The sequence below is a fragment of the Pseudocercospora fijiensis genome, assembly GCF_000340215.1.
Source record: "Pseudocercospora fijiensis CIRAD86 unplaced genomic scaffold MYCFIscaffold_5, whole genome shotgun sequence".
NCBI lineage: Eukaryota > Fungi > Ascomycota > Dothideomycetes > Mycosphaerellales > Mycosphaerellaceae > Pseudocercospora > Pseudocercospora fijiensis.
Window position 1 is genome coordinate 3,036,273 of NW_006921536.1, and position 23,991 is coordinate 3,060,263.

At 43.0% G+C, this 23,991-nt stretch overlaps 4 protein-coding genes across 4 annotated transcripts; 2 read left to right on the forward strand and 2 right to left on the reverse strand.

Annotated features, from left to right (window-relative positions):
- Positions 1 to 105: 105 nt before the first annotated feature.
- On the forward strand, positions 106 to 1,270 carry MYCFIDRAFT_77588 (uncharacterized protein; the record flags this gene model as incomplete). The annotated part of the gene is made up of 2 exons (XM_007928936.1): positions 106 to 547; positions 600 to 1,270. 2 exons carry the CDS (start codon positions 106 to 108, stop codon positions 1,268 to 1,270), a joined length of 1,113 nt encoding a protein of 370 aa, XP_007927127.1.
- Positions 1,271 to 1,782: 512 nt separating this feature from the next.
- MYCFIDRAFT_15043 (uncharacterized protein) lies at positions 1,783 to 2,949 on the reverse strand (the record flags this gene model as incomplete). The annotated part of the gene is made up of 3 exons (XM_007928716.1): positions 1,783 to 1,887; positions 1,960 to 2,221; positions 2,387 to 2,949. Coding segments are annotated over 3 exons (930 nt in total), but the record flags the coding sequence as incomplete, so codon positions are not given.
- Positions 2,950 to 5,558: 2,609 nt separating this feature from the next.
- MYCFIDRAFT_77586 (uncharacterized protein) lies at positions 5,559 to 6,803 on the reverse strand (the record flags this gene model as incomplete). Its single annotated transcript, XM_007928935.1, has 1 exon — positions 5,559 to 6,803. The coding sequence occupies one exon, from the start codon at positions 6,801 to 6,803 to the stop codon at positions 5,559 to 5,561; it is 1,245 nt and encodes a 414-aa protein (XP_007927126.1).
- Positions 6,804 to 6,843: 40 nt separating this feature from the next.
- On the forward strand, positions 6,844 to 7,427 carry MYCFIDRAFT_175672 (uncharacterized protein; the record flags this gene model as incomplete). The annotated part of the gene is made up of 7 exons (XM_007929365.1): positions 6,844 to 6,861; positions 6,910 to 6,943; positions 6,982 to 7,039; positions 7,068 to 7,117; positions 7,156 to 7,196; positions 7,224 to 7,297; positions 7,334 to 7,427. 7 exons carry the CDS (start codon positions 6,844 to 6,846, stop codon positions 7,425 to 7,427), a joined length of 369 nt encoding a protein of 122 aa, XP_007927556.1.
- Between the last annotated feature and the right edge of the window lie 16,564 nt (positions 7,428 to 23,991).

Here is a 23,991-nt window from a genome sequence, read left to right on the forward strand (position 1 = left end):
ATGCAGGAGAAGATTTATAAGTCAAGTCCAAGCTGGCAAGCAATTTATTGACTTTGCAAATCTCTGGAAAGAGGATCGACAACCTCGACGCGACCTATGCAGACAATGGAGACCTGCGCTTCATGCGCCGATGTCGTGCCGCGACCTATCCTCACTTGCTTCGAATGCAGCGCCAGGAACGCTGAGGCAATTTCGCCAGCCTACTGCAGCACCAGATGCCGATCTGATCACCGCGACATTCATCTTCGTCACTGCAATCAGAAAGATGTGCTCCGAGGCATGTATCGGGCCGGCGATCTCTTGCAAAGCGCATTCTATCTTTGGCGCAGAGTGGCTTTCGACATGAATGTGAAGTCAATTGAGAAAGTCAACGACATACTTGTCCTGCACGACGACATCACCAGAGTTGCTGACGGCCAGACCATATTCTTCAAGTTTCCTGCCTCAATGGTGCCAGATGCAGTTGATCAAAAGAAGCTCTTGAGTTTTCTAGCCTGCACGGATGGAATTGGGTACATGTATGAGCTGGCCAGGAGACTGCTTTCAGGTCAGCATAACCAAGACCATATCTTCGGGGGGAACTACTGATAACTTGATAGATTATGCTCTCGTCGTCGAAGAGCTTGGATTGGAAGACCCGCGACTCGAGAACAAGCTCAAGCGATACTACACAACCGGAGGCTGTTTTCCCAACGATGTCAGTCATGCAGTTCTCGCAGTTGAACATCGCAATGGTGAATCATACATCATCGATCTGTCTTGTGCTCAGTTTGGGTATTACGAGCCGGTCACTCCATTCAACCAATACTTTCACGGCAGAGCAGGTATTATCAAAGATGTCAATGCCCATGGTTGTATCATGGTTCTACACAAGCAGGCAGCTTTTGGAGCAGGACTTTTGGCCATGCAGCATTTTGGGACTGGAGGAGATCTTCGCATCAACAAGGCATATCGCGAGCTGTACAAGATCTTCAATTCAACCGTCGACAGCTGGGAAGGAGAGCATGAGATCCCAGTCGCTGATATCTTGCGCTGCGAAGGAGAGTCCTTTGCGAGATATCAGCAAAGCCTACTGTCAAGAATTGAGAGCGAGATGAAGCGTTGGATCTCAGAGTGGGAAGATAAAGGCTGTCCCATGCCTATTCTGAAAAATTCCGAGAAGAAATTGACTTTGGAGGAGCAAGAAATGCTTCCACCATACGCACCGGTCAAGAAGGCCTCGAAAGATCATTATTCCAAAGCCATCAGGGATATCTTCGTAGCTGAATAGCATGGATGTCGTGAATAGACTCAAGTGCGTGGTGGGATTCCGTTGAAACACTGCTGAGAGGGAGAGTGCGAAGACACTGGTCTGAAGTTGGCTATCAAGAATATCTTCGTGGCTCAATAGCATGAATGCCGTGAAGAGACTTGAGTGCGTGGTGGGCTTTCCGTTGAAATGCTACCGAGAGGAAGAGTGCGAAGACCGTGGTCTAAAGTTGGCTATCTGTCAAGCTACCATCCTACGCTTTTCCAATCACCTCGCTCTCCCCAATATCGCTCCGACCCGGACAACCGTCTCCTTCTCACTCACAAGTAGAACATGACTCCATCCATATTTTCGTGCCAAGGGTTGCGTCTCGTGAACCCATACTTCATCTGCTGATTAGGGTTTGGGCGGTAGTACGGTCGATTGCGAAGCTCATTCTTGACAAAGTCGTTGTAATGCGTGAAAGTCTCGTTGCGTTGACGGTCTCGTGAGGCACGGTAGGCTTGATCGTTCTGGCGAGTCAGCCAGTGACGAAGGTACGCACGACCTCTGTCGCAGAGACGATCTGCATAGTATGCTGGAGCGCAGTACGAGACGCCTTTGGTGGCACGAGCGTAGGCGTAGCAGAAATCGTGAGTCTAGGAGGACGAGGTTAGCATTTGACAAAGGAGTAGAGTTTGAATGATGGTCAGGGGAGGGACTTGACTTACCACTTTTTGAAGCTCGTCTGCCGTGAATTGCATGTTGTTGGTCAGGGTGAAGTAGTGAGCAGATCTTCCAGTGCCGATGATAGGCTGGTGAGACTGGAGATAGAAATCGAGGGAATGGGGGTGGGTGATGACTTGATCAACGACCAAACCGGGACGAACGTTTCCACATGTGTTGAATGGCTGCTTCTTGACTTCGGCGTCGGCAGCTTGCAGGGCGTAGAAGCGAGTGTTGTGGCGCTTTCCGACGACAACATAGGTCAAGCTGAAGGGCTCTTCCAGGCCGGTCTTGTCTTCAAAGAAGTCTGGTGCCTGTGCCTCATCGTGCTTCTTCTTATCGCCGGGTCGAGGGACTGGAAGTGGCCATGGGTTACGGCGGGTATCCAGCACTGCATTTTCATCCGCGTTCTGGGATCGCCAATTGAGATACTCGCGTGCCCAATTGTATGCCTGCTGGATCTGAGGAATCTCGTAAAGCCGAACTCTTTCGTACTGCGACTCGGAGACTCCATCTCGGTAGAATAGCATGTTTGCAGGCAGACGCTTTTCATGCTTTTCTGCCCAATCGATCAAGCGCTCCTTGACCATGTCGCCCAGCTCAACAATGTCTTCTTGTCTGCCGCGCTGCAGCCGCATTGAGCCAGGAAAGTGCATGAAGTCGTCCTCAGTCGTGCCAACAACAGCCGCGATCGATGGCGTACCTGGGCTGGAAGACGTCGGCGGATGCGTCACATCAGCACCAAGGACGATCGTGTTGCTGAGTCGATTTGGCGTCTTCAAAGCCGCGAAACCTTGGGTGCCAAGATCGTGATTGACTCCTGCGGAGCGCATGTTGAACTTCAATGCGATGTTCGATGCAGCCTGAGCGTTGAAAGCTGTCAGCCGCTTCTCATCCTGTATACAGAATACAGTCTGAATGCCTAGCTGCAGCTCGGCGACACGCTTGATGAACGCATACTGGTCTTGATTCTTCTCTTTGATCAGCACCAGCAAGACAGTACGAAGCCCATCTCCAAGCTGCGCGGCCAAAAGCTGTTGGATCACAGTCTCATATTGCGGTGTAGGCTGTCGACTGCGGATAGCATGATCGGGTGGTGGCGTATTGACACGGAATCGAGCTGTTGTGCCGCCGATGCCGTGGCCGGCCAGTGCCACCCGCAGCGTCTCAAGATTGTCCTGGATCTGCCTATCTTCGTGGTGTCTGCTCGTCAAGTTGAGAGCCACTGGCCTCGTGATACCCGGACAGTTCTTGAATCTCACTTTGATGAGATCCCAAGAAGCATTGTTGGCTTGTTTGTATCCGCCGCTGTAGCGGATCTGAGGGATCTGTAGCCAATGGCCAGGGATCCGAAGCATGTCATTGCCGACTGTCATGCCGAACTTAGCATTCAGATTGGCTGCTTGAGCTGGCGATTGGAGCTCGAACATAGCGCGGCCTGCGCTCGTGATGCGTTGCACAGATTGGCTGGGAAACATACGCGCAGCATTGATCATGTTGCTGATAGCGTGACTGCCCAAAGGACTGCCAAAACGCTGGAATTCCACAATCTCAAGTGCTGTCGCTGGATACCATCCCTCAATGCCCATCGTGTCCCCACTGCTTGTTGCTAACTTGATCGAGGCAATGTTCTTGGCAAAATCGATGCGCTGGCTGGGATAGAAATGATGACCATTGTTCGCCGGATCTCGATACCATTCCCAAATGGTTTGATTTGGATTGTCGATCGTTCGTTGCTGCGAGACATTGTCGCCGCTGATGTCTCGAATGAAGCGATATTCAGTTCTTTGCCCTCGCGTTGCCCAGCTCGGAGGCCCAACGTTGTAAGTGATCCTGACTTTCACACCTTTCAGGAGACCAAGCCGCTGTCTAGTAGTCGATCCAGCTCCAACAGAGTTCAAGAAATCTTGAACAGTCAAACGAGCGAAGAAGGCTGAAGTGGCGGTATTCATGTTGACAAGGAAGTTGCTGACACCTGGTCGAACAGAGAGAAAGAATCCGCTCAAAGCGATCAAGGCATTGTGGTTATTGGGTGGATATGTCTGCAGTGGATTCGGAACCTGCGTAGTGCTGAAACCTTTATTGCCCGAGGTGAACTCAACGCTTTGTCCTGGAGAGCGAGCAGCATCGCTCAAGAAGGCATTGAATCCGCGAAGAAGAACTCCAGGGCGGCTGTTCCTGTCGCTACCTGCCGCAGGATCATTGAATTGCTGAAGGTCGCATGGTATCGTGAACTCATAGTAGATGTTCAGCTGGTGGACTTGCAACAGCTCGCCGCACTCATTGGGATATTGGCCAGGTTGAGAAATGGGAAGCGCAAGTTGCCGATTGCCAGATGCGACCTTGAACAGCGGCGTGATGCTCCAAATAAGCTGATAGTCGGTAGCCCAGTGTTTGGTCTGGCCATCGGACACTTGAAGTTCAGTAATCTGGCCCAGGAAATGATCCAAAATAAGCTTTCTGTCAGCACGCTTGTGAACTTGTTGGCCTCCAGATCTGACCATTTCAAGACTGTAGACATAGACCTCCTTTGGTGTTGTCAGGTTGAAATAGTTCGTTGCAATCGTGGAGCCAGGTTCGCTGGCTTGAAATGCATCACGAAGCCCGTGATTGTACTTGATGGCCTGCAAGTTGGTGTTGTCGTTCGGATCTGTTCCTTCATTGCGGGCAATAGCTTGGGCATACGTCTCTATGGTTTTGAGGGCAGAGTTGGCATCGGTAGAAACTCTTCCACCCATACCACCTATTCCACCCATTCCACCTCTTCCGCCCATTCCTCCTCTTCCACCCATTCCGCCCATTCCTCCTCTTCCACCCATTCCGCCCATTCCTCCTCTTCCACCCATTCCGCCCATTCCTCCTCTTCCACCCATTCCGCCCATTCCTCCTCTTCCACCCATTCCACCCATTCCTCCTCTTCCGCCAATTCCACCTCCTCCACCTCCTCCACCTCCTCCACGACCTCCATAACCACCGCGAAAGCCACCACGACCACCACCACGAGAAGTATTGAAGCCAGAGTTGTTTGAGTTCATGATGGGTGCAGAAACGAGTAGTGCTGTACGATGGGAATTGAGAAAACGATCTCGATAAAGGAAGAAGAAAACAGCATTGCGGGAGATCGATCTGGCAAATAAATTACGATGACTGCTTGCTGGCCATGATTAGATTGTGAGACATGCGACATACCTGCAGAAATTTGTTCGAGCAAATAGCGAGCCAGAAAAGCGATGTAGCAAACGATGGTTCAGATTTTTGGGACGAATTGCTTTGTCGTTCCTTCCCGTCTGCATAAGGCGTGTCTGACAACGATATGACCCAGGTGGATCATGTAGGGTCGGATGTATGTCTCGGAACGGATGCGTGCATGCATAGTAAAGCCAGCATATGTCCAAGAGGAAAAATTGCAGCGGTCTGCTGACAGCGCCGAGTCTGGAGAACGTGAAGTGTGGAGACGCACGAATAGGAAATGTATCGAGAGATTCAAGCTTCGGAAAATGAGGTTCGCAAAATGGTGCCGGTTTGATAGTACCTTCCTAATGTCACATATGTTAGAGAGCAAAATTAGCCCAAATCACTATCATCGATGCGTAAAGCGCAAGACTTACTCAGCATCAACGGCAGGAGGCGGTGTAAGAGCCCAGAGGTGCTCATCCACATGGTAGTCACCGGCAGCAATCATGTCCTGCCTGATTAGACGAAGATAGTGGACATCTTCAAGCAGACCAGTCTTGGGGTCGAAGTTGGCAGAGCCACGAGCTTCCGTATCTGTCATTAGCAAAGTCTGCAGAATGAGTGGTATCATCTGCTTGTGCTCATAGTCAGTCTTGTACGTGTCACGCCGATAGCCTTCTGGTAACAAGATCTTTGTGAAGTCATGACCTGGCGGCGGAGGATCGTCCTGGCCGAGGACGAGACATTCCAGTATCAGGCCAATGGCATACATGTCGGAAGGCGTGGCCCGTTCTTCGGCGAGTTTGAGATACAGCGGAAAGGTCTCCTCCGTACACTCGACCATAGGGGATCCGACAATGGCCACGTCTTCGGGAGCGTGGAACATTTCTGTGCCGGCGCTGACACAATGATAATATTTTCCAGCTGGCTTGGCACCGCCGAAATCTCCGATCACGAGAGTCGGGAGGTCGTCGACTTTCCGTGGTTTGCTCCATTTTAAGAACACATTCTCTGGTTTGAGATCGCCGTGTACGATGGACTTGAAGCCGGGGTCAACGGTGTACTTCCCATGACCGCAATATCGCAGACCATGATGAATGAACGCCATAGCTTCCAGAAGCTGAATCGTGGCATGCAAGACGAAGCTGTCTGGAATTTCTTTGTTTTTCTGGATGAAGTGATGCGCCTGGACGTACAAATCGCCGCCGTTGCAATGTTCCATGAATATTTCGTATTGTCCGGGCTCGGCAGACCTGTCTTCATCGCGGCTGCAAGAGAACAACCTGACGATGTTGGGATGCGGCTTCATCAGGTTAGCAATCACTGCATCATTCGGATATTTGTACCTGCCTCGATCCCATAGGCAACGATTGTGTTCGTGGAGCTCGACTGGTCTGACGACCTTGCGGACGACGATCACTCCGGTTGATTGACTTTGCAAGAAGGAGACTTGACCCTCGCCGGTGGCTGCTAGTGTCCGACGGATGTCGTAATGTTCTTCGCTAGAATAGGTCTGCTCCACTTGAGCTTCCGCTTTCAGGAGAGTTGCTTCTGTAGTAGTCCCTATGACTTTCTGTCCTGTCCAAAGAGCAGCCGCGGAGTTGGATGTCATCGCAATTGCGGAGCTGAGCTTCTGGAGCCGGGTCGGCTTTGGAGATTGTTGAGGTAGATGCATGGTGTCGGCGAGAGCGAGATGTAGGAGTTCTCGGTGGAAGATGCTGCGAAGATCGATAGTGCCGGCACTATCTTCGTAGATGGTAGGGCTCTCGCGCGGATGTCAGAAAGGTGTTCCAAAGTGGGCTCGAAGGCAAGATAGTGAGAACTGATATATAATGTTGTGAAGACAGACAAAGACTTGATCATGCTTCATGTAGAGCTGCGAACAAAGAGCACAATACGATTCTCCACATTGTGAATTCCGCAACAAGAGCATTGTCAGGAAGGCTTCGAGGAGCCGGGAAAACGTACAATGGGATATGTACATGCTCAGTGAACCGATGCTATCTCAGAAGTTTCGGTGAAATGAGTCAGAGATGATGGAGAGCGTCGACTTCGAACCGAAATCCACGTTGCAGTAAAGCAATCGATAGTGTAGCTTCGCAAGATCCGCTGCCAGCTCTATGTCAGAGAAGGCACGCAGGCAGAGAGCAAGCAGGGGATTTCTCTGCTGTATGATAGCGTGGCGGAGGGCCTCCAGTGAACGAGTGAACATGTCCCTGTTTGGGATATTCTGACACCAAAAAACCCTGAGCTTTTGAGCCGCAACCCCTCAGCTTCACTTTCCATACTAATTAGTTAGTAAATGAAGCATTCTTGTTCGCTATAGTCAGTTAGTCGTTCCACTATATCGTCTGTCTATATTATTGCTATTGCCGCTGCCTTCTACCGAGTCCGTATTGTCGCCCGCCTCGTACCTCGCCGTCGCCGCCGCCGCTTTCTACCTATAGCTCCTTTTACTAACTAAGACAAGGCGGTTATCGAGCAGCTATTAAAGGATAGTGCAATAGCGAAGGATATATAGTTGTCGTAGCGTAAGCAGTATAGAAACGGGTCGTTTGCCGCGGTTAAGAGGTATAGTACGAGTTTAAAGCGATATAGTACGGTTTTTAGACCTAAAGGCAAACCTAGCCGCCTAAAGAAGATACTGCCGTATATAAGAGACTTCATTATAGACGTCCTAGCAGCGAAGGGCACTACCTAGTCCGACGAGTTACAAGACTAGATAGTAGCGGAGTTTAGTATATACGTATATCTATAAATAATAAGAAATTGCCTAAAGACATAGCAGATAACTAACAAGATTGCTTAGCGCTAGGCGTCTTAACGAGACTCTTAAGCAGAGCTAGCATACCTTATAAATATAGCTAGTTAGCGCGCGGATTAGATTGTCTTTATAGATAAGACCTATTATAGCGAGAGGTCTGCTATTCGAAGGCGTAGGTAGGCACCTAAAGGCTTTCCTTATATAACTAAGAACTATCTATACCGACTACAACGATATAGCGTGCTTTCGGTATACTTAGTCGATAGTTAGATACCTAGAGCAACACTTATTAAGGAAGGCAGTATTAATAGCTAGACATTTATCGCATAGATGTAGGAGAAGCTCTTACCCCTTTATAATCTATATCTAGGTCTAAGGTCTATTATTATAATAGACAATTGCTCGACGTATAGCCGACGACTCGTACGCAATGTCTATCGCTAGTATAGTATTATTGCGGACTTCCTTCTACTATACTTACTACATTTAAATCCAATCGAGCTATCCTTTAGGTTATTTAAGCACTAGATTAAGAGGCACTAGAGTGCTATACCTAAGTATAGCACGGATAACTAGCGAGCTAATTTTAAGCGTTATATAAGGCTAGTAGTAGATAGTTAGGGTAAAGGTATAGACTATAAGAAGTTATTCAAGCACGCTAGTGTAACAGTATAGCAATTTAGCTTAGTATACTGCAATTCAATAGTCCGATTCTAGCTCTTAGACACGCAAATAAAAGCGCTTTATCGGCGCTATAACAGTATATAAAAATCCTATCTATCCGATAAGGCGTCGCTAAGTAGTGTCGCTTCAAAGGTAGTAGGTTGCATACTATAACAGATGCTAAGACTCCGCTTTTAGCTTGTCTACCTAGAAAGCCGAGTCTATTAACTTCGAGTATATAGAATATAGCGTATAGAGCACGTATCGACATGCAATTTTTTTGTAAAATCTATAAAGGCATTTAGAATGTATTAGGAAATGTATATTATATATCCGATATAATTGTAGCATATAGTATTAAGATAAATGCGAAAAAGCGCTAGAAAGCCGAAAGGGTCTAGGGTCTAGGGGCGGGGGCTTAGCGGTAGCACATAGAGAAGCAACCTTTTGAAATGTATATAGTATGTACTATACAGATAGTATATAGAAAAACTGAATAGACAGAATCCGAGTATAACATATAGACTAACTTATCTGCAATTTTCGTAAGTATATATTGCGTAGTAGTAGTGCTATATTGCGATTACAAACCTATTCTCCTTAGCTTGCTATAGCTTAGCCCTCTGCCTCCTCTACTACTAGCGCGCCTTCCGGTAGACTAGACATATTGGCTAGAATACGACTAGCTCTATATTCCTTTAAGAACCTATTTACCTTAGACTCAATCCTAAACCTAGCGCTATCGGTTAATATATTATTTGCCTTTAGCTCTTTAAACTTAGTCGAGTTTTTAATAATCTATAGACACCAATCTTCCTTTACTATCTAGGTTTGTACGTCTCGAATAGATATAGCTATTGCTAGAAAGCGCGTACGAAGCTAGCGGCAATAGATAATAAGAACAGCTGTCTTAGTCTTATCGTTAGCAATAGGCGGACTCGAGCGTAGAGCGCTTTGCTAATACTACTGTTACTATAGAGCGACCGGAGCGCTATAATAGCTATAAGGCGGCGGAGGTTATAGATATATCTATAGAGCCGGTTGAGGCGTACTATAATAGTAATATTATTGCTAAACCGAGGGCTCCTATTCTTGCTGTCTCTTACCTCTACCGCTGCCCTTACCTTGCTCGTTCTTATAAGGATGCTTAATCTTATAGCACCTTATTATCTCTTCGATAACCTACTTGTTTAGTGCCTCGATTGAACACTTACTATCTAGCGCTATTTGGTCTCTCTAGAAGGTTATAATTTAAGCGGTTAGCTTATAGTGTCGACCTATAAGAATATAGCAACCTAGAACGCTAACCTAAGCTCTAAGACTACACTATAGATTAGTATAAGCGTATGCCTTACGGACGGCTTTATATTAAGCAATCCGGCTATTAGTCTCGTGCAATGTAAGCCTATTTGTGTCTCTCTTCTTGCTAGAGCCTTCTTCCTTCCGTAGAGCTAGTAGTAGACTAGAAGGAAGGTTAATATTAGAAGACGGAGGGTCGGATAGTAGTAGCTTGCTATTGCTATTGCTATTGCTATTGCTATTGCCCTTCGGTCTAATCTTCTTAAATAGAGTATCCGCTCTATAAGACTAGTACTTAGTTATAAAGACCTGTATAGATACAGGCTTTATTATACGGTAGAACTAGACAATAGCATTACTACGGCCTATCTAATCGTCCTATTTAGACATCTCGAAGGCCTTGGATTGCGGCCTACCGTTCTTCGTAAGCAGGCATTAAATCTTACAAGTGCGGCGTATAAGGAAGTGCTAGAAACCTCTCGAGTTAGCGTATTCTATAGCCGTTAAAAGAGCCTAGTCTATTAGATAGCGGATATTCTTTGCACTGTTCTTTATTAAGCCGAAGTTACGGCCTAGGTTCTCGCGATTAAACTATACTTCTATCTCGAGGGTAACAATCTATAGTTCTTCTATAGTAGAAGATGCTATAACTAGTGCTAGCGTTGTAGCAGTAGCAGTAGATAGCTGCTAAGGAGGCGTCTTAGCAGATAGCTGCTTAGAAGCCTTCTTCTTAGTCGGCTTCCTAGCCCTTTAGCTAACCTTCTTCTTAACCTGCCGCCGTTCTTCTGCTTCTATAAGGTTACTTATTAGTAAGCCAAGTTTACTTTGCTATATCTCTTGAACCTCAAACTAGACAGTCTTCTTAGTCTTCTTAGTGCTTTAAGTGCTTTAAACACTAGCATTTGAACCTGCCCGAGAGCTCCTCTTTTTAGCCGCAGATTAGTTACTCTAAGGAGCACCTGCTAGCTCTTCTTCTAGCTGTTTTGCAGCGTTAATAGCCGCCTTAGCGCTCTGCCGCGTATTACGTTAATAGCTTATTGGAGGTGTAGTTAGGGCTTGCTAAATAGGTTGTCCTTCGTATTCTCCTTTAAGCTAGCTTCGAGACCTCCGTATCCGTCCTGTCTACCTTTTCGCGTCTTGTAATAGTGCTATATCTACCGGATCTCTTTGCGCGTATCTAAAGCCTTCTTCCGCCGCTATAATATTACTAGTATTGTCGTATATTAACGCGTCGCTAGGTAGTAGCGTTTCTTCGAGAATTAAAGGTAGAGGAACACTCTAGATTTGCGACAAGCTAGGTAGTTTAGTCTAGTCCTATACGGCTATACCTTCGGGTAGAGACAATAGCGATAAGGATTCTTCTTATATTAGGTATTAGCTCGGTACCGTACGATTATAGTATGTGTTAGTATATTATACAGACCGTAGAATGCTAAGAAAGCAGAAAACAGGTATTTAGCGGGTCGACTTAGTAACTCGCTATACGCCCTATTATCTGCGCTATATTCCTACGCAATAACAATACTACTAATTAGGTCGATATCTACGTTAAAATAAAGCTACGAGCCTATAGTATTTATTAGGAAATCAATAGAACGTATTAATACGATGTTTAGGGAGATGTAGTAGAATTAGTATAGTAGACTATATAGCGGAAGCATCGGTAGCCCCGCGGCTTAAAAGCTTAGGGTTTTTTAGTGTTAGAATAATTGCTAAGACTGTCGTAACCTTTTCCGAATAGGATTTGTAGAGCTTCTCGAAGTCCTCGTCGACAATGCTATTATATCGGAATTACTAAGACGTTCTAATACACTTGTCTTCTTCTATGCGGTAAACTAGTCGAATAGACTACGTTAATAAGAGGCGACCTTTATAATGTAGGTCCTAGTCTTATAATACTGCTTATAAGGCCTTAAGTTCCGCACTAAGTATTAGGAGCTTAGTGTATACCTTTTATTCGCTCTATATGCACTAAAACTAGCTACAAAGTGTCTTAACCGAGCTGTAGTTGCGTTCTCGAAGGCTGCTTGCTAGCTTTCGAGCTCGGACCCGCCGAATTTAGCGAAGACTCCTCGTCCTTCTCGTCGATATAAACTTCTCCGATCTACTCGCTAAGAGCCTTTATCTGTTCGGCAGAGTTCTTACTTTGCGATGCCCTATATAGCAAATCCTAGAGACTAATATTAAGCTCGACTAACAATTCCCTAGAGTTATATAATAAAGTATACAATCCTCGAGAGTAGAACTAGTACGACTTATTTGATTGTTGCGTCGTTAACTCCCTACTAAAGCTCCTCGTTATTCTCCTCTCCTACGAAGCCCGTACCGCCCTTATCCGAATCGTCGAGTATAATAGAATCTTCCTCTATAGCCTTCTTTGCTCGTATCTTATTAACCTTCGTACTGAAGGATCTTAGAGCCGTATTGCCTAGCTCTTCTTTATCTAGCATCTAATGCTTAATCTATACGCTATAGGAGTAGTATCGAACTATTCTTACTTTACGCTTCTAGCTTATCCGATTCTCCCTCGTCTTCGCCTATTTACTCGCTACTAGGTTCTAGTTAAGGTCGGCTATAAGTAATAAGTTCGCTTCGACTATATTATAGCTACGCTTAGCTATACTTATAGAGTAGACGAGAATGTCTACGCCTAACGTCTAGGACCGATTAAACTCTACGATTAGTTGTAATCGCTAGCTAGCGTCCTTCGGCACCCTAGAGTTAAACAGCTGCGACTTTAGACTAGCCTTCTTGTACGCCTAGATAGAAGTATTAGTATATTGCTTTAGCTCTTGTTTACGAAGGTAGAGCTTACTAGATTAATAGTGTAAGCTACTGCGTTAGAATAGCTTATTACTACGGCCTTGTAGCCCTTATTATCTTTAACGCTATTAGCCGTCTACTTCTTAAGCTCCGCGATAATGTCCTTAATACGTAGGCTTTCTATAAGCTCCGTAAGGAAGTAAATATATAGGTCCTTATCGGGCTTATTTAGCTAGCCGAAAGCCTTAATCTCCTTTATCGTAAATTCTATTTCCTACTCCTTAGTAGACAATAGCGCGTAGCCTTGCTTCTTTATCTCTTCGTTCTTGTCCTTAAGGAACTTCTTAAGGCCCTTCTTATAGTTCGTCCGCACCTAGTCGCTTATACGAGTCGCTAAGGTAAGGCCGCCCTTATCTTTAGATAGCAGAGGCGATAGGGTAGTTCGAATTCGTATCCTATAAGAGCTAAGGAAAAACTGCCTCTACGCCTAGCCCTTGCCGTTAATCTTTCCTAATTGGATCCTCCTATTAATGCTCCGCTTTAGCTTTTCTACCTAATTATTCAATTCGTTAATTATATCCTAAGGCAGCTTAATGTTCTTTAGCTCCTTATCTGCATTATCTAATAGTCGTATCTTCTGTTAGGGTTTTTCTAGGTTAAACGGCTAGACCGATTTGTATATCCGTAGTATAAGAAACTCCTTTAATACTAGCATAAGTAACTCGGCTATTAGGATTTTAGGCTCCTTAAAGGAGCCCTTTTTCTAAGGCTCTCCGCTTAAAGCTTTCTCGTAGCGAGTAATTATCCTCTTAAAGCTATCGCCTAGAGGCTTACTTCTAAACTTTCTAGGGGGCAGGCTCGCGTTGCCCCTTATTATTACGGCGAGCTAAGGCGTCGAAGACTCTAATCTATTTAACTATCGGCCTCTACGTTCTAGCGATTAGGGTGCCTATTACGAAATATACCGCATATTTCGTATTACAGTTCCCGCTTAGCTTACGAAGCGTACTTATACTATTCGTATTTATTCTAAATTCCTCGTTAGCCTCGTCTACTACGATAGCTCTAACTAGTAGAGTATTATAGGCCGCGGTTTTGAAATTAGTCGAGCTATTTACGTAAGGCCTGCCCTCTTAGGTCCTCCTAAACTATACGGTCGAGATAGAGAAATTCCAGTTCTCGTAGAATACGTAGAAACGACCCTTTAGTACGAATACGAGCTTCTTATATAAACCGAGGGGCGCCTTAGTAATAATTGGATTTTGCGCAGAGCCCGGATAGTTAACTCCCTTCCGGTACTTGTCTACTTTAGGAGTCGCAACGCGATTAGGCGCAAAGCGTATTACGTCTCCCCTTTTAAAGAGCTTAATATTATCTATTTCCTATTTCGCATTATCTATATTAGGCGGGTTGAAGTTATACAGTTTAATGCCTAGCTCCTTAAAGTCCGTATAAGCTAGGAATTTCTTTATAGTATCGGGTTTCAAACCGGTAGTTAGGCATAGAATTATAATGCCCTTGCGAAGCCTAAAACTACGCTATAGGTCGCGCTACTTATATCTATAGGGGATAGAAAACTTATTCGTAGATAGGTATTTCGAATTTTCCGTACCCCGTAGAAGGTGTTTCTCCAGATTATCTCTGTTTTTAGCGTAGTCTTTAAGTATATCGGTAATCTGCTTATAAAAAACGAAGATTAAAAGTTGCTCTATAGTTTTGCCGAGACCTATAATGTCGCCTAAGATTCCTCCGGCTTCTCGAGTATACTACGGTCGGCAGAATATAAGCTAAGCAGCTCTGAACACTTAGTAGGCGTATAGCTTTGTCTTAAAGCCCGGTAGGGCGATAGGTGTTTCGGGATCTACGAAAAGTTTAGGCGATAGACGTAGATAGAGGCAGATACGTTTAACGTGCTCGTGCGTTATCTGCTCTAGCTCGGCAGTATAACTCTAGTTAAGATCCCCTATCTAGGTTTACTTAATACGGTCGAGGAGCTCTTTATAGGTCTAACTTAGAATATAAGGGGTCGCCTCTATCTGCTCCTCTAGGTCGTCCGGCTCCGGAGTATACGTATCTGCATTAACTATAGGCTAAGCGCGTCTAGTAGTCCTGCTATTCCTTATAGGCTCCGAGTTAGTATTAGAGTCGAGCGGCCTAGTACGAGTATAAGGATCTCGTATACGTTTACTAGCATCTAACCCTCTTCCGTTTCTCGTTAGACTATTATTAAGACCTTTACTCGATCTATATAGTTGCATCGATATATTATCTATAGAACGCTAAGAACCTAAAGGATATAGATAACTTTCTCGGGGAGTAACGATCCTAGGCAAAGCTCCCGGCGCGGTAGTGTCTATAGTCGACTCTTAACTATTTTCCTTAAGTCTAGAACCTTGAGCATTCTCTTAAGCATTCTCTTAAGCATTCTCTTAACTATTTTCCTTAAGTCTAGAACCTTAAGCATTCTCTTAAGCATTCTCTTAACTATTTTCCTTAAGTCTAGAACCTTAAGCATTCTCTTAAGCATTCTCTTAAGGATTCTCTTAAGTATTCTCTTAAGGATTCTCTTAAGCATTCTCTTAAGGATTCTCTTAAGCATTCTCTTAAGGATTCTCTTAAGGATTCTCTTAAGGATTCTCTTAAGGATTCTCTTAAGGATTCTCTTAAGGATTCTCTTAAGGCGTAAAGGGCACGGCTAGAGCATTCGGCGCGGCAGCGTCTATAGTCGACGTATAACTATTTATATTAAGTCTAGAACCTTAAGCCTACTATAAAGATACCGGCGTAGGGGCAGGCGGTAACTTAAGATCTCTAAGCTTAACAACCTTCGGTAGAACTCTACCGAATAGAATAGGGCGCTTATCGTTAGGCGACGGTGTCGATGCCTTCGATAATAGAGGGATACTAAATACGGCGCTACGTAAGAGTTCGCTAGATTAGAGACCTAACCGCTATTAGCGCTGCTTATAACGACGCTCCTATATCTCTAGGCTAAATAGTAGCTTCTCTCTTAGCTATAAGTCTTCCGACTCTACTAAAGCTATAGTAGCTATAGCGATCGGACTGCTCGCATTCGTTTTCCGCTTCTTCTCGATATATCTATTAATGTCTCGGCTAAATGTCGCGCGAGCCTTATTATCGAATTTCTTATTTGCCTACTCGATAAAATCTAGCTCGTATTCTTATAGCTCTAGTTAGTAGCCGATAAATAGTAGTATTTCAACACCCGCGGCGCCGTATCTACCGGCTATACTGTATTTAGTAACGGCAGCTTCGAACTTACCGTTATCGGTAATCTTATTCGTATCGTCCTCGCCTAGGTTTACTACTACGATTACGATGTCTAACTAGTTAGTAATGTAAAACTTAGACCTTAACTAATCCTCTAGGAGGTTATACGACAAATCTAGATATAACAATCGATAATTACCTTTATAAACAAATTTCTTTAGAGTCGTAGAGGGCGCTTGCCTAAGATATCCTACCTATAGTATCGAAAATAGTTAGCCGAATAGCTGTGCAACAAGCACTATATCTAACCGATCGACTACGGCTAGCGTAATAGTATAGGTATTCCTAGCCTAGGGCGTCTAGAGTCTTCTAGTAGATATAGGGAATATAGATCCCGGCTGCTATATTTGCAATTTTCGACTAGTAGCAAAGTCTCGACTACCCTAATTCTAGACGCTATTTACATCCCCGCCGCTAGGGTTTACTTCTATTAGAAGGACTTCACTCGCCGCCTTATTATTTGATGTTGTCTTTAATAAGCTCGCTAACAATAGTATAGGTCTTAGGCGGCGGCTAGATAATAGCGCAGGTGTTTAAGTAGGCTCGCGCTTAGGCGTGTCTTTATTAGTCTATTATTGCTTAATAAAGACAGACTACCCTTTGCGGATCCTAGAGTCCGATACATCTAGACTAATAGCGCTGCTTAGGTAGCGGAGGCAAAATTCTACGGCGGCGCGATGCTACTCCTTCTTATTGTTATTATCCTTCTAAGGGCCCTAATTTCTTATATAGCGATTAAGAATTTTCTGTTCGTCCCCTTTTAGGCTCCCGTCCCGGAGACCCTACTAATCGTAGACGTAACGCTTTACTATACTATTTCCTACTATATAGTCGGAATGATTTGCGGGTAGCGCGTCGTTATTAGGAACAAATAACTATACGACGAGTATATCGATTTCGTCCTCTATAAAGTAACGGCGCTAAGGTGTTAGAGCTAGTAGTAGCGGCGTCGCAGCGGGCTCCGCTATAGTAGCGGCGGCCGTAGTATACGGTTGTTAAAGCGAAGGTATAGTTGTCGCGGTTATAGCGACCTAGTATTGTTTTAAGCTTCTAAATTAGCGAGGTAAGGTTTCGTTAATTTAGCATCTACGTAAGTAAAGCCGTTGCGAAACCGTTTACTTAGTAATAGGGGTTCGCATTGTATATACGCGCTAGTAGAATCGTAATCTATTACTGCTAGCTGCTCCCTGTCTATGTCTCTTATTCGATACCCTCCCTTATATTACTAAGAACTATCGCGAATTAATACTAACTGTAACTACAAGTATTTTAGACCTTCGATGTTACTCCTTACCCTTTCTAAATACTAAGTCTACCTCGCAATTAGGCTCTCGATGTTTTCTATATACACTAGGTCTAGGTATATTATAGTATATCCTTAACTTCTCGGCAGACAATCGTGCAAGGTTAATACTATATCCTCTATTATAAAACACTGCTTTGCGATTATAGATTGCTCTTTTATCCCGCATAATGTAATTAACAACTGTATATCGAATAAATGCTAGCCGATCTCCTTTAAAGCGGTAGCCCTCCTCTTAGCACTCGAGGCGGTCTAATCTACGCTATATAACAATAAGGTTTATCTACGTATAGGCAGCATCGCGTTGCTTATCTCTTAACTATATTAGTTCTAGATAGGGAGGGTTATAGCGACAGTCCTTTCCTTTACGAGAGCGATCTTTTCTATTATAATAGAACTTCCGATCTACGTTTTCGGGCTAACTCTCTCTAAAAATGTAGAATAGATTCGTACAAGAATTGCTTCTATATAGGTGTAATTGCTAACGATAGTCCCAAACTTCTATAGCTGTATATAGGGACAGCCCCGTCTGTATTACCTTATATATCGGAGCGGTTAGCGTATAAAAACTGCTATAAATGTATCTTAGGTCGACCGGCTATATATTAAAGTCGTAAAACGTGAAAATTCCGGAAGTGCTTATAAAGTGTTTGCCGGCTTTCCCGTCCTTCTTAAGTAGTAGTATACAGCTAAATTCGTAATAGAAGGTTTAGATCTTTTCGAGGTCGGCCTTTGCAATCGTATACTCTCTACGCTATTATAGATTAAGGCCTAGATTAGTAAAGTATTGCTAGACGAAGCTTCTATAGCGCTATTGTACGACGTCTTGCGAGAATATCTATATTATACACTTCGGTATGTTGTTAATTACTACGAAGTCTTCCCCGTATATCTCGTCTAGCGCTAATATATTAATGTGCTTACGTCGTTCGTGCTATAGAGAATGTTCCGTAGGTATAGTAATTATAGCGATACTATCCTCCTTAGCCTAATTACTATACGCCTTTAGATTAGAGCGAAAAGCTTGCGTATATGCAACTAATGCCCGAGCGAGTGCTTAAGCGACTATATCGGACGATGCTTAAGTAGACTAGCGCCCGCCTATAGTAGTGCGATTACTACTAGGAGCGATAGGCACGCTCGTCGGTACATTTAGTAAATTGCTAACTATAGTAGATATTCTATAAGCAGGTTAAAAGGGTTTTACTACGGGCTTTCGTATTAGCTTTCGTAGTAGCTTCTACGGCGGGGTTTCCTAGATCTAATCTAGCGAGCTCTATAGAATCTCTAGCAAGGTGCTATAGTTAGACGAGGCTATAATGCCTAGGATGTTAGCTAGAAGTATTAATAGGCTCTATATCTCGTATATTATAAATCTCCTCTACCTCTTTCTAGGAGGTATATACAATTCGCCCTAAAGCTCTATATCGCGTTTCCTACCTCGTACCGTTATATAAGACCCCTACTGCTTTAGGCGTAGTATGTAAGACTAGTTATTATTTAGAGCTATTATGCTAGCTCGTAGTCTATCGCTAGTTTGCTCGGCGTTAATATTAGCGGTATGCGTATCTTAAGGCGGCTTAGGAGTCGTAGATTCTAGGCTATTATTAGCAACTAGAGCAACTCCTATAAGATAGATAAGATCCTCTCTCGTTGTTCTTACTATCCTATACTTTTAGAGTATTTTTATAGCGGATACAAAATTCGATAGCGAGAATTCGGCGGTATAGTTGCACTTTAAGAAGCTCGTAAGCTTACCGAGCTGTACGTACTTGTCCTTATATCGCTCTAAGATATCGGTAATCGTATATATAAGAGCTATAACGGGTTTACGTTTTGTTATTAGAGAGGCTATATCGGATCCCCGATATAACTCTATATTAGGTCGAGGTAAAGAGATAGGCTCCGTATCGTCTAGCGATCGCTTCGGCTACTAACCGTAAGCAGATACTAGAGAGTCTTTGCTATATATGCTAGCATCGTAGCGTCTATCGTTATAAGGACTTAGTATATAGGTAATCTAAGAGGGGCTATCTCGCTCTCTAGATATTATATAGTAAGCAGCCGACGTACTGCCTTAAGGAGCATTAAGGTCTTAATAAGCATAAAAGTCTTAATAAGTATCCGCGTCTAGAGGAGTATCGGAATCCTAACGAGTATCGGAATCCCGACGAGCATTAAAGTCTTAATAAGCATCCGCGTCTAGAGGAGTATCGGAATCCTAACGAGTATCGGAATCCCGACGAGTATTAAAGTCGGGGGGAGCATTAAAGTCTTAAGGAGCATTAAGGTCTTAAGGAGCATTAAAGTCTTAAGGAGCTAGAAAGTCTTAAGGAGCTAGCAAATCTTAAGGAGCATTAAAGTCTTAAGGAGCTAGCAAATCTTAAGGAGCCGGCAAATCTTAAGGAGCCGGCAAATCTTAAGCAGTATTAAAGTCTTAAGGAGCGTTAAAGTCTTAAGGAGCGTTAAAGTCTTAAGGAGCTAACAAGTCTTAAGGAGCGTTAAAGTCTCGAGGAGCGTTAAAGTCTTAAGTAGCCGGCAATCCTTAGGAGTGCTCTAACTCTTAGTAGCGCTTCGACTACTAGAGAGGAAGCTACTCTCTTCTCGACGATCTTAGCGCCTACTATTTTCTCGACGGCCTCGGCTCCTACTCTTCCTCTTCCTCGGTATCGAAGCCGTACTATTCTAGGTATTCTTTTGCTACCGTAGTACTAATATTCCTACGAATAGGTACGCTAAAGTTTGTACTACGTAACTAAGTAGGCTAGGAAGGTTCTAACTCTTAAGCTCGTTGCTTTAGTTCGGTAGATAGAGGTAGCGTATTACCCTATACGTCGATAGTAAGGCTAGTCTTCTATATATTAGTAAGCGGGTATGCTAACTCCCTAAGTGCTACTAACCTTCTTTCCGCTAGTACGTATACTTCCCGTCTATAACGTACGTAACTTTGTAGTAGCTTTCGAAAGTAACTCCTTAAGGTATTTAAGGCTCGCGAACTCATCCTTTAGATCGTCGTAACGTGCTAACTGAATTCTACTATCGATCTATTACGCGAGTTCTGTTTCTGTAAGTAGGTACTAACTAGCACTAGGAATGTACTATCCGTAGGCTCTAACTTGCTCTCGGAGCTTAGCGATATCCTACGCGAGCTAATAGCTATAAATAAAACGACGTCTCGTTAATCTCCTCTAGCTCGCAAACGGCGTAGAAGTTATTATCGGTAGTTGCGGTTGTAATCCTCCGAAGGATTAGTTTAGAGATTCGTACCTAGTAATACTGCTAGCGGCGGAGTGCACGAAGTCTAATTACGATTCTACTTAGTTTAGTATAATTATCCGAGGTGTATCTACTTGCGCTTGCCTTATTGTCTATTGCCGCCGCCGCTATTGCCTCTATTTTTAGATTACTACTAAAAGTCCTACTATTAAACAGCCGCCGTAGTCTTCTAGTAAGAATCGCCGGTCGTTAGTAAATACGCCTACTTACTAGTTACTAGGTTATAATATATTAATTAGCGGCGACTACTATAGTATATATTATCGTAGGTCTAACGGCTACGGTATAGGCACATTCGCGACGACTATTAAATAGCAAAGACCGCTTAGTATAGTAGGTATAAATAGAAAGCGCTATTAGTAAAAGACTTAGTATATAACGTCTATTAAACTACCGTCGTCTAAGGAATATATACTATATTAATAAGTGCCGTCGTCTATATCGTACGTATTCTAAAGTACTAAGTTAGTAACCTATATAGGCTTAAATTGCGATAGCGGAAATAGCTTAGGTAATAGCGGAGAATAATAGTAACTATTTCTATACTAATTAGTATAGAGACTAGTCGCTATATACTCTATTATACGTTAGGTCGCTACGTCTAGCGTAAATAGGCCCCTTACTAGCGGCGGTCGTTATAGGTAGTAAGGTTATTACTATAGGTAGACTATCTCTTAAACGCGACTACTAATCGATAGTAATACGCCTATATCTAGATTAATCTACGCCTATTATATAGTAAATAAGATACTATCTTTATATCGCTATTAATAATACTAGAGATATTATAATAGCTATACTATCGCCGATAGGCGTATATATTTAGTATAATACTACCTAGTAGTATCGTCTCGATAGGTTAGCAATATTTAGTATAATACTATCTAGTAATATCGTCTCGATAGGCTAATAATAGGCACGCTAGTACTAATATTTCCGCCCTCCTAATCTTTAGCCTTCTAATAGTAGTCGTAAGTAATATTCCTAATAAGACTATAAATTAGAAGATAGCGGTCCTTTAGTATAGCACTAGTAATACTACTAACTTTCTCGTTATTACTATCTTTAATAGGATTGTTACTATCTATAAGCTACTTGCTATAAGTCTTTAGCGAGTTAATATTACTATTAAAGCCTTTAGGGTCGAAGAAACGGTTAGTATAGTAGTAATCTACCTACTTCGCGGTTATACTATCGCCTAGAATCTCTTAATTATATAGTTATACTAGGTATAGCGATACAGCTAGTACTACTACTTCTAATAGAAGTACTAGTATATATCGGGGAGTTAGTTATTAAGTTATAACTAATATCGTATCTAGTTTAGAAGACCTAAATTAGCCCTCTTCTAAGCTAGTCGATATTGCTTAGTAATAGCCGTTTAAAGGTAGTATAGAAGTTTATAGAAGCGCTTATAATAGTACTATAAAATAGCTATTATAATATAGTAGTATAGCAGTACTATATTCTAGGTATAGGCTGCCCTAAGGTGTGCCTAGTTGTAGTATAGGACGAAATTCTATAAATATTAAAGTTTAGGTATAGGAAAATTAACTAAAATATAGCTAGTATAGAGTAGCTTAATTAATATACACTTTTTAATATTAGTTAATCTAAGATTAAAGCTATAGCAGATAGATTTCAAATTATTGTAAGGATGTACTAAAAGTATATAGGGGTTTGTTATTAGAAACGTCGGGCCGCGGCAGTCGCACTGCTACTTGCGCGCTTCCGTTCCCGCCTCTGCTCCTACTAATACCTTTCTTTCTTTCCTTCTTCCTCGCCCCGAATACTGTCTATATAGCACTAGACTCCTTATAGATCTTGCTAAAAGTCGTGCCTAGCACGCTTAAATTATACCCTATATATACCCGGCCTAACTCCTTATAGATCTCGCTAATAAAAGAAGTCGTGCCTAGCACGCCCAAATCATACCCCGCACATACTAGCCTAACTCCTTATAGATCTTACTAAAAGTCGTGCCTAGCACGCTTAAATTATGCCCTGTATATACTAGCCTAACTCCTTATAGATCTTACTGAAAGTCGTGCCTAGCACGCTCAAATCATGCCCTGTATATACTAGCCTAACTCCTTATAGATCTTGCTAAAAGTCGTGCCTAGCACGCTTAAATTATGCCCTGTATGTACTAGCCTAACTCCTTATAGATCTTGCTAAAAGTCGTGCCTAGTACGCTTAAATCATGCCCTATATATACTAGCCTAACTCCTTATAGATCTCGCTGAAAGTCGTGCCTAGTACGCTTAAATTATGTCCTACATATACTAGCCTAACTCCTTATAGATCTCGCTTATAAAAGAAGTCGTGCCTAGCACGCTTAAATTATGCCCTGTATATACCTACCTAACTCCTCGTAGATCTTGCGTAGGCCGCGCGAATAGTAGGTACCTTTACGCGGTGCGCGGTATAAGTAGCGAAAGCGAAACTGAGACCTACTAGCCTATACAGCGAATATAGCTTCCGTATTTACTAAACTTTACTCGGAGTTACATTAGTAAAAATCTTAAAAATTGGACTTCAAAATCTTAGACCCTCAAAATTCTTAGAGCCTTAAAATTGTTAGAGCCTTAAAATTCTTAGACCCTTAAAATTGTTAGATACTCAAAGTTCTTAGAGCCTTAAAATTCTTAGACCCTCAAAATTCTTAGACCCTTAAAATTCTTAGAGCCTTAAAATTCTTAGAGCCTTAAAATTCTTAGACCCTTAAAATTCTTAGAGCCTCAAAATTCTTAGAGCCTTAAAATTCTTAGAGCCTCAAAATTCTTAGAGCCTTAAAATTCTTAGAGCCTCAAAATTGTTAGAGCCTTAAAATTGTTAGAGCCTCAAAATTGTTAGAGCCTTAAAATTCTTAGAGCCTTAAAATTCTTAGAGCCTCAAAATTCTTAGAGCCTTAAAATTCTTAGACCCTTAAAATTCTTAGACCCTTAAAATTCTTAGACCCTCAAAATTCTTAGACCCTTAAAATCTTAGACCCTTAAAATCTTAGACCCTTAAAATCTTAGACCCTCAAAATCTTAGACCCTTAAAATCTTAGACACTTAGAATTGTTAGACCCTTAAAATTCTTAGACCCTTAAAATCTTAGACCCTAGACCCCTAAAATCTTGGACACTCAAAATCTTAGACACTTAAAATCTTAGACACTTAAAATCTTAGACCCTTAAAATTCTTAGACCCTTAAAATTCTTAGACCCTTAAAATTCTTCGTCCCTTAAAATTCTTCGTCCCTTAAAATTCTTAACCTTTATAGCCTTGCCTCGTATATTGCTCTATAATAGAAGACCGAGACTAGTAGGACTAAGGGTACGTAGAGTATATAGAAAAATAAACAAGACCTACTTTTCCCGACCCCTATTACTACTACTTTTCTTTCGCTCTCCTATATCTTATTAACCTTTATACTAGGGAATTCTAGACCTCTATTGCCTAGCTCCTCTTTTACTAACATCTAATGCTCGATCTGTATACTATAGGGGTAATATCG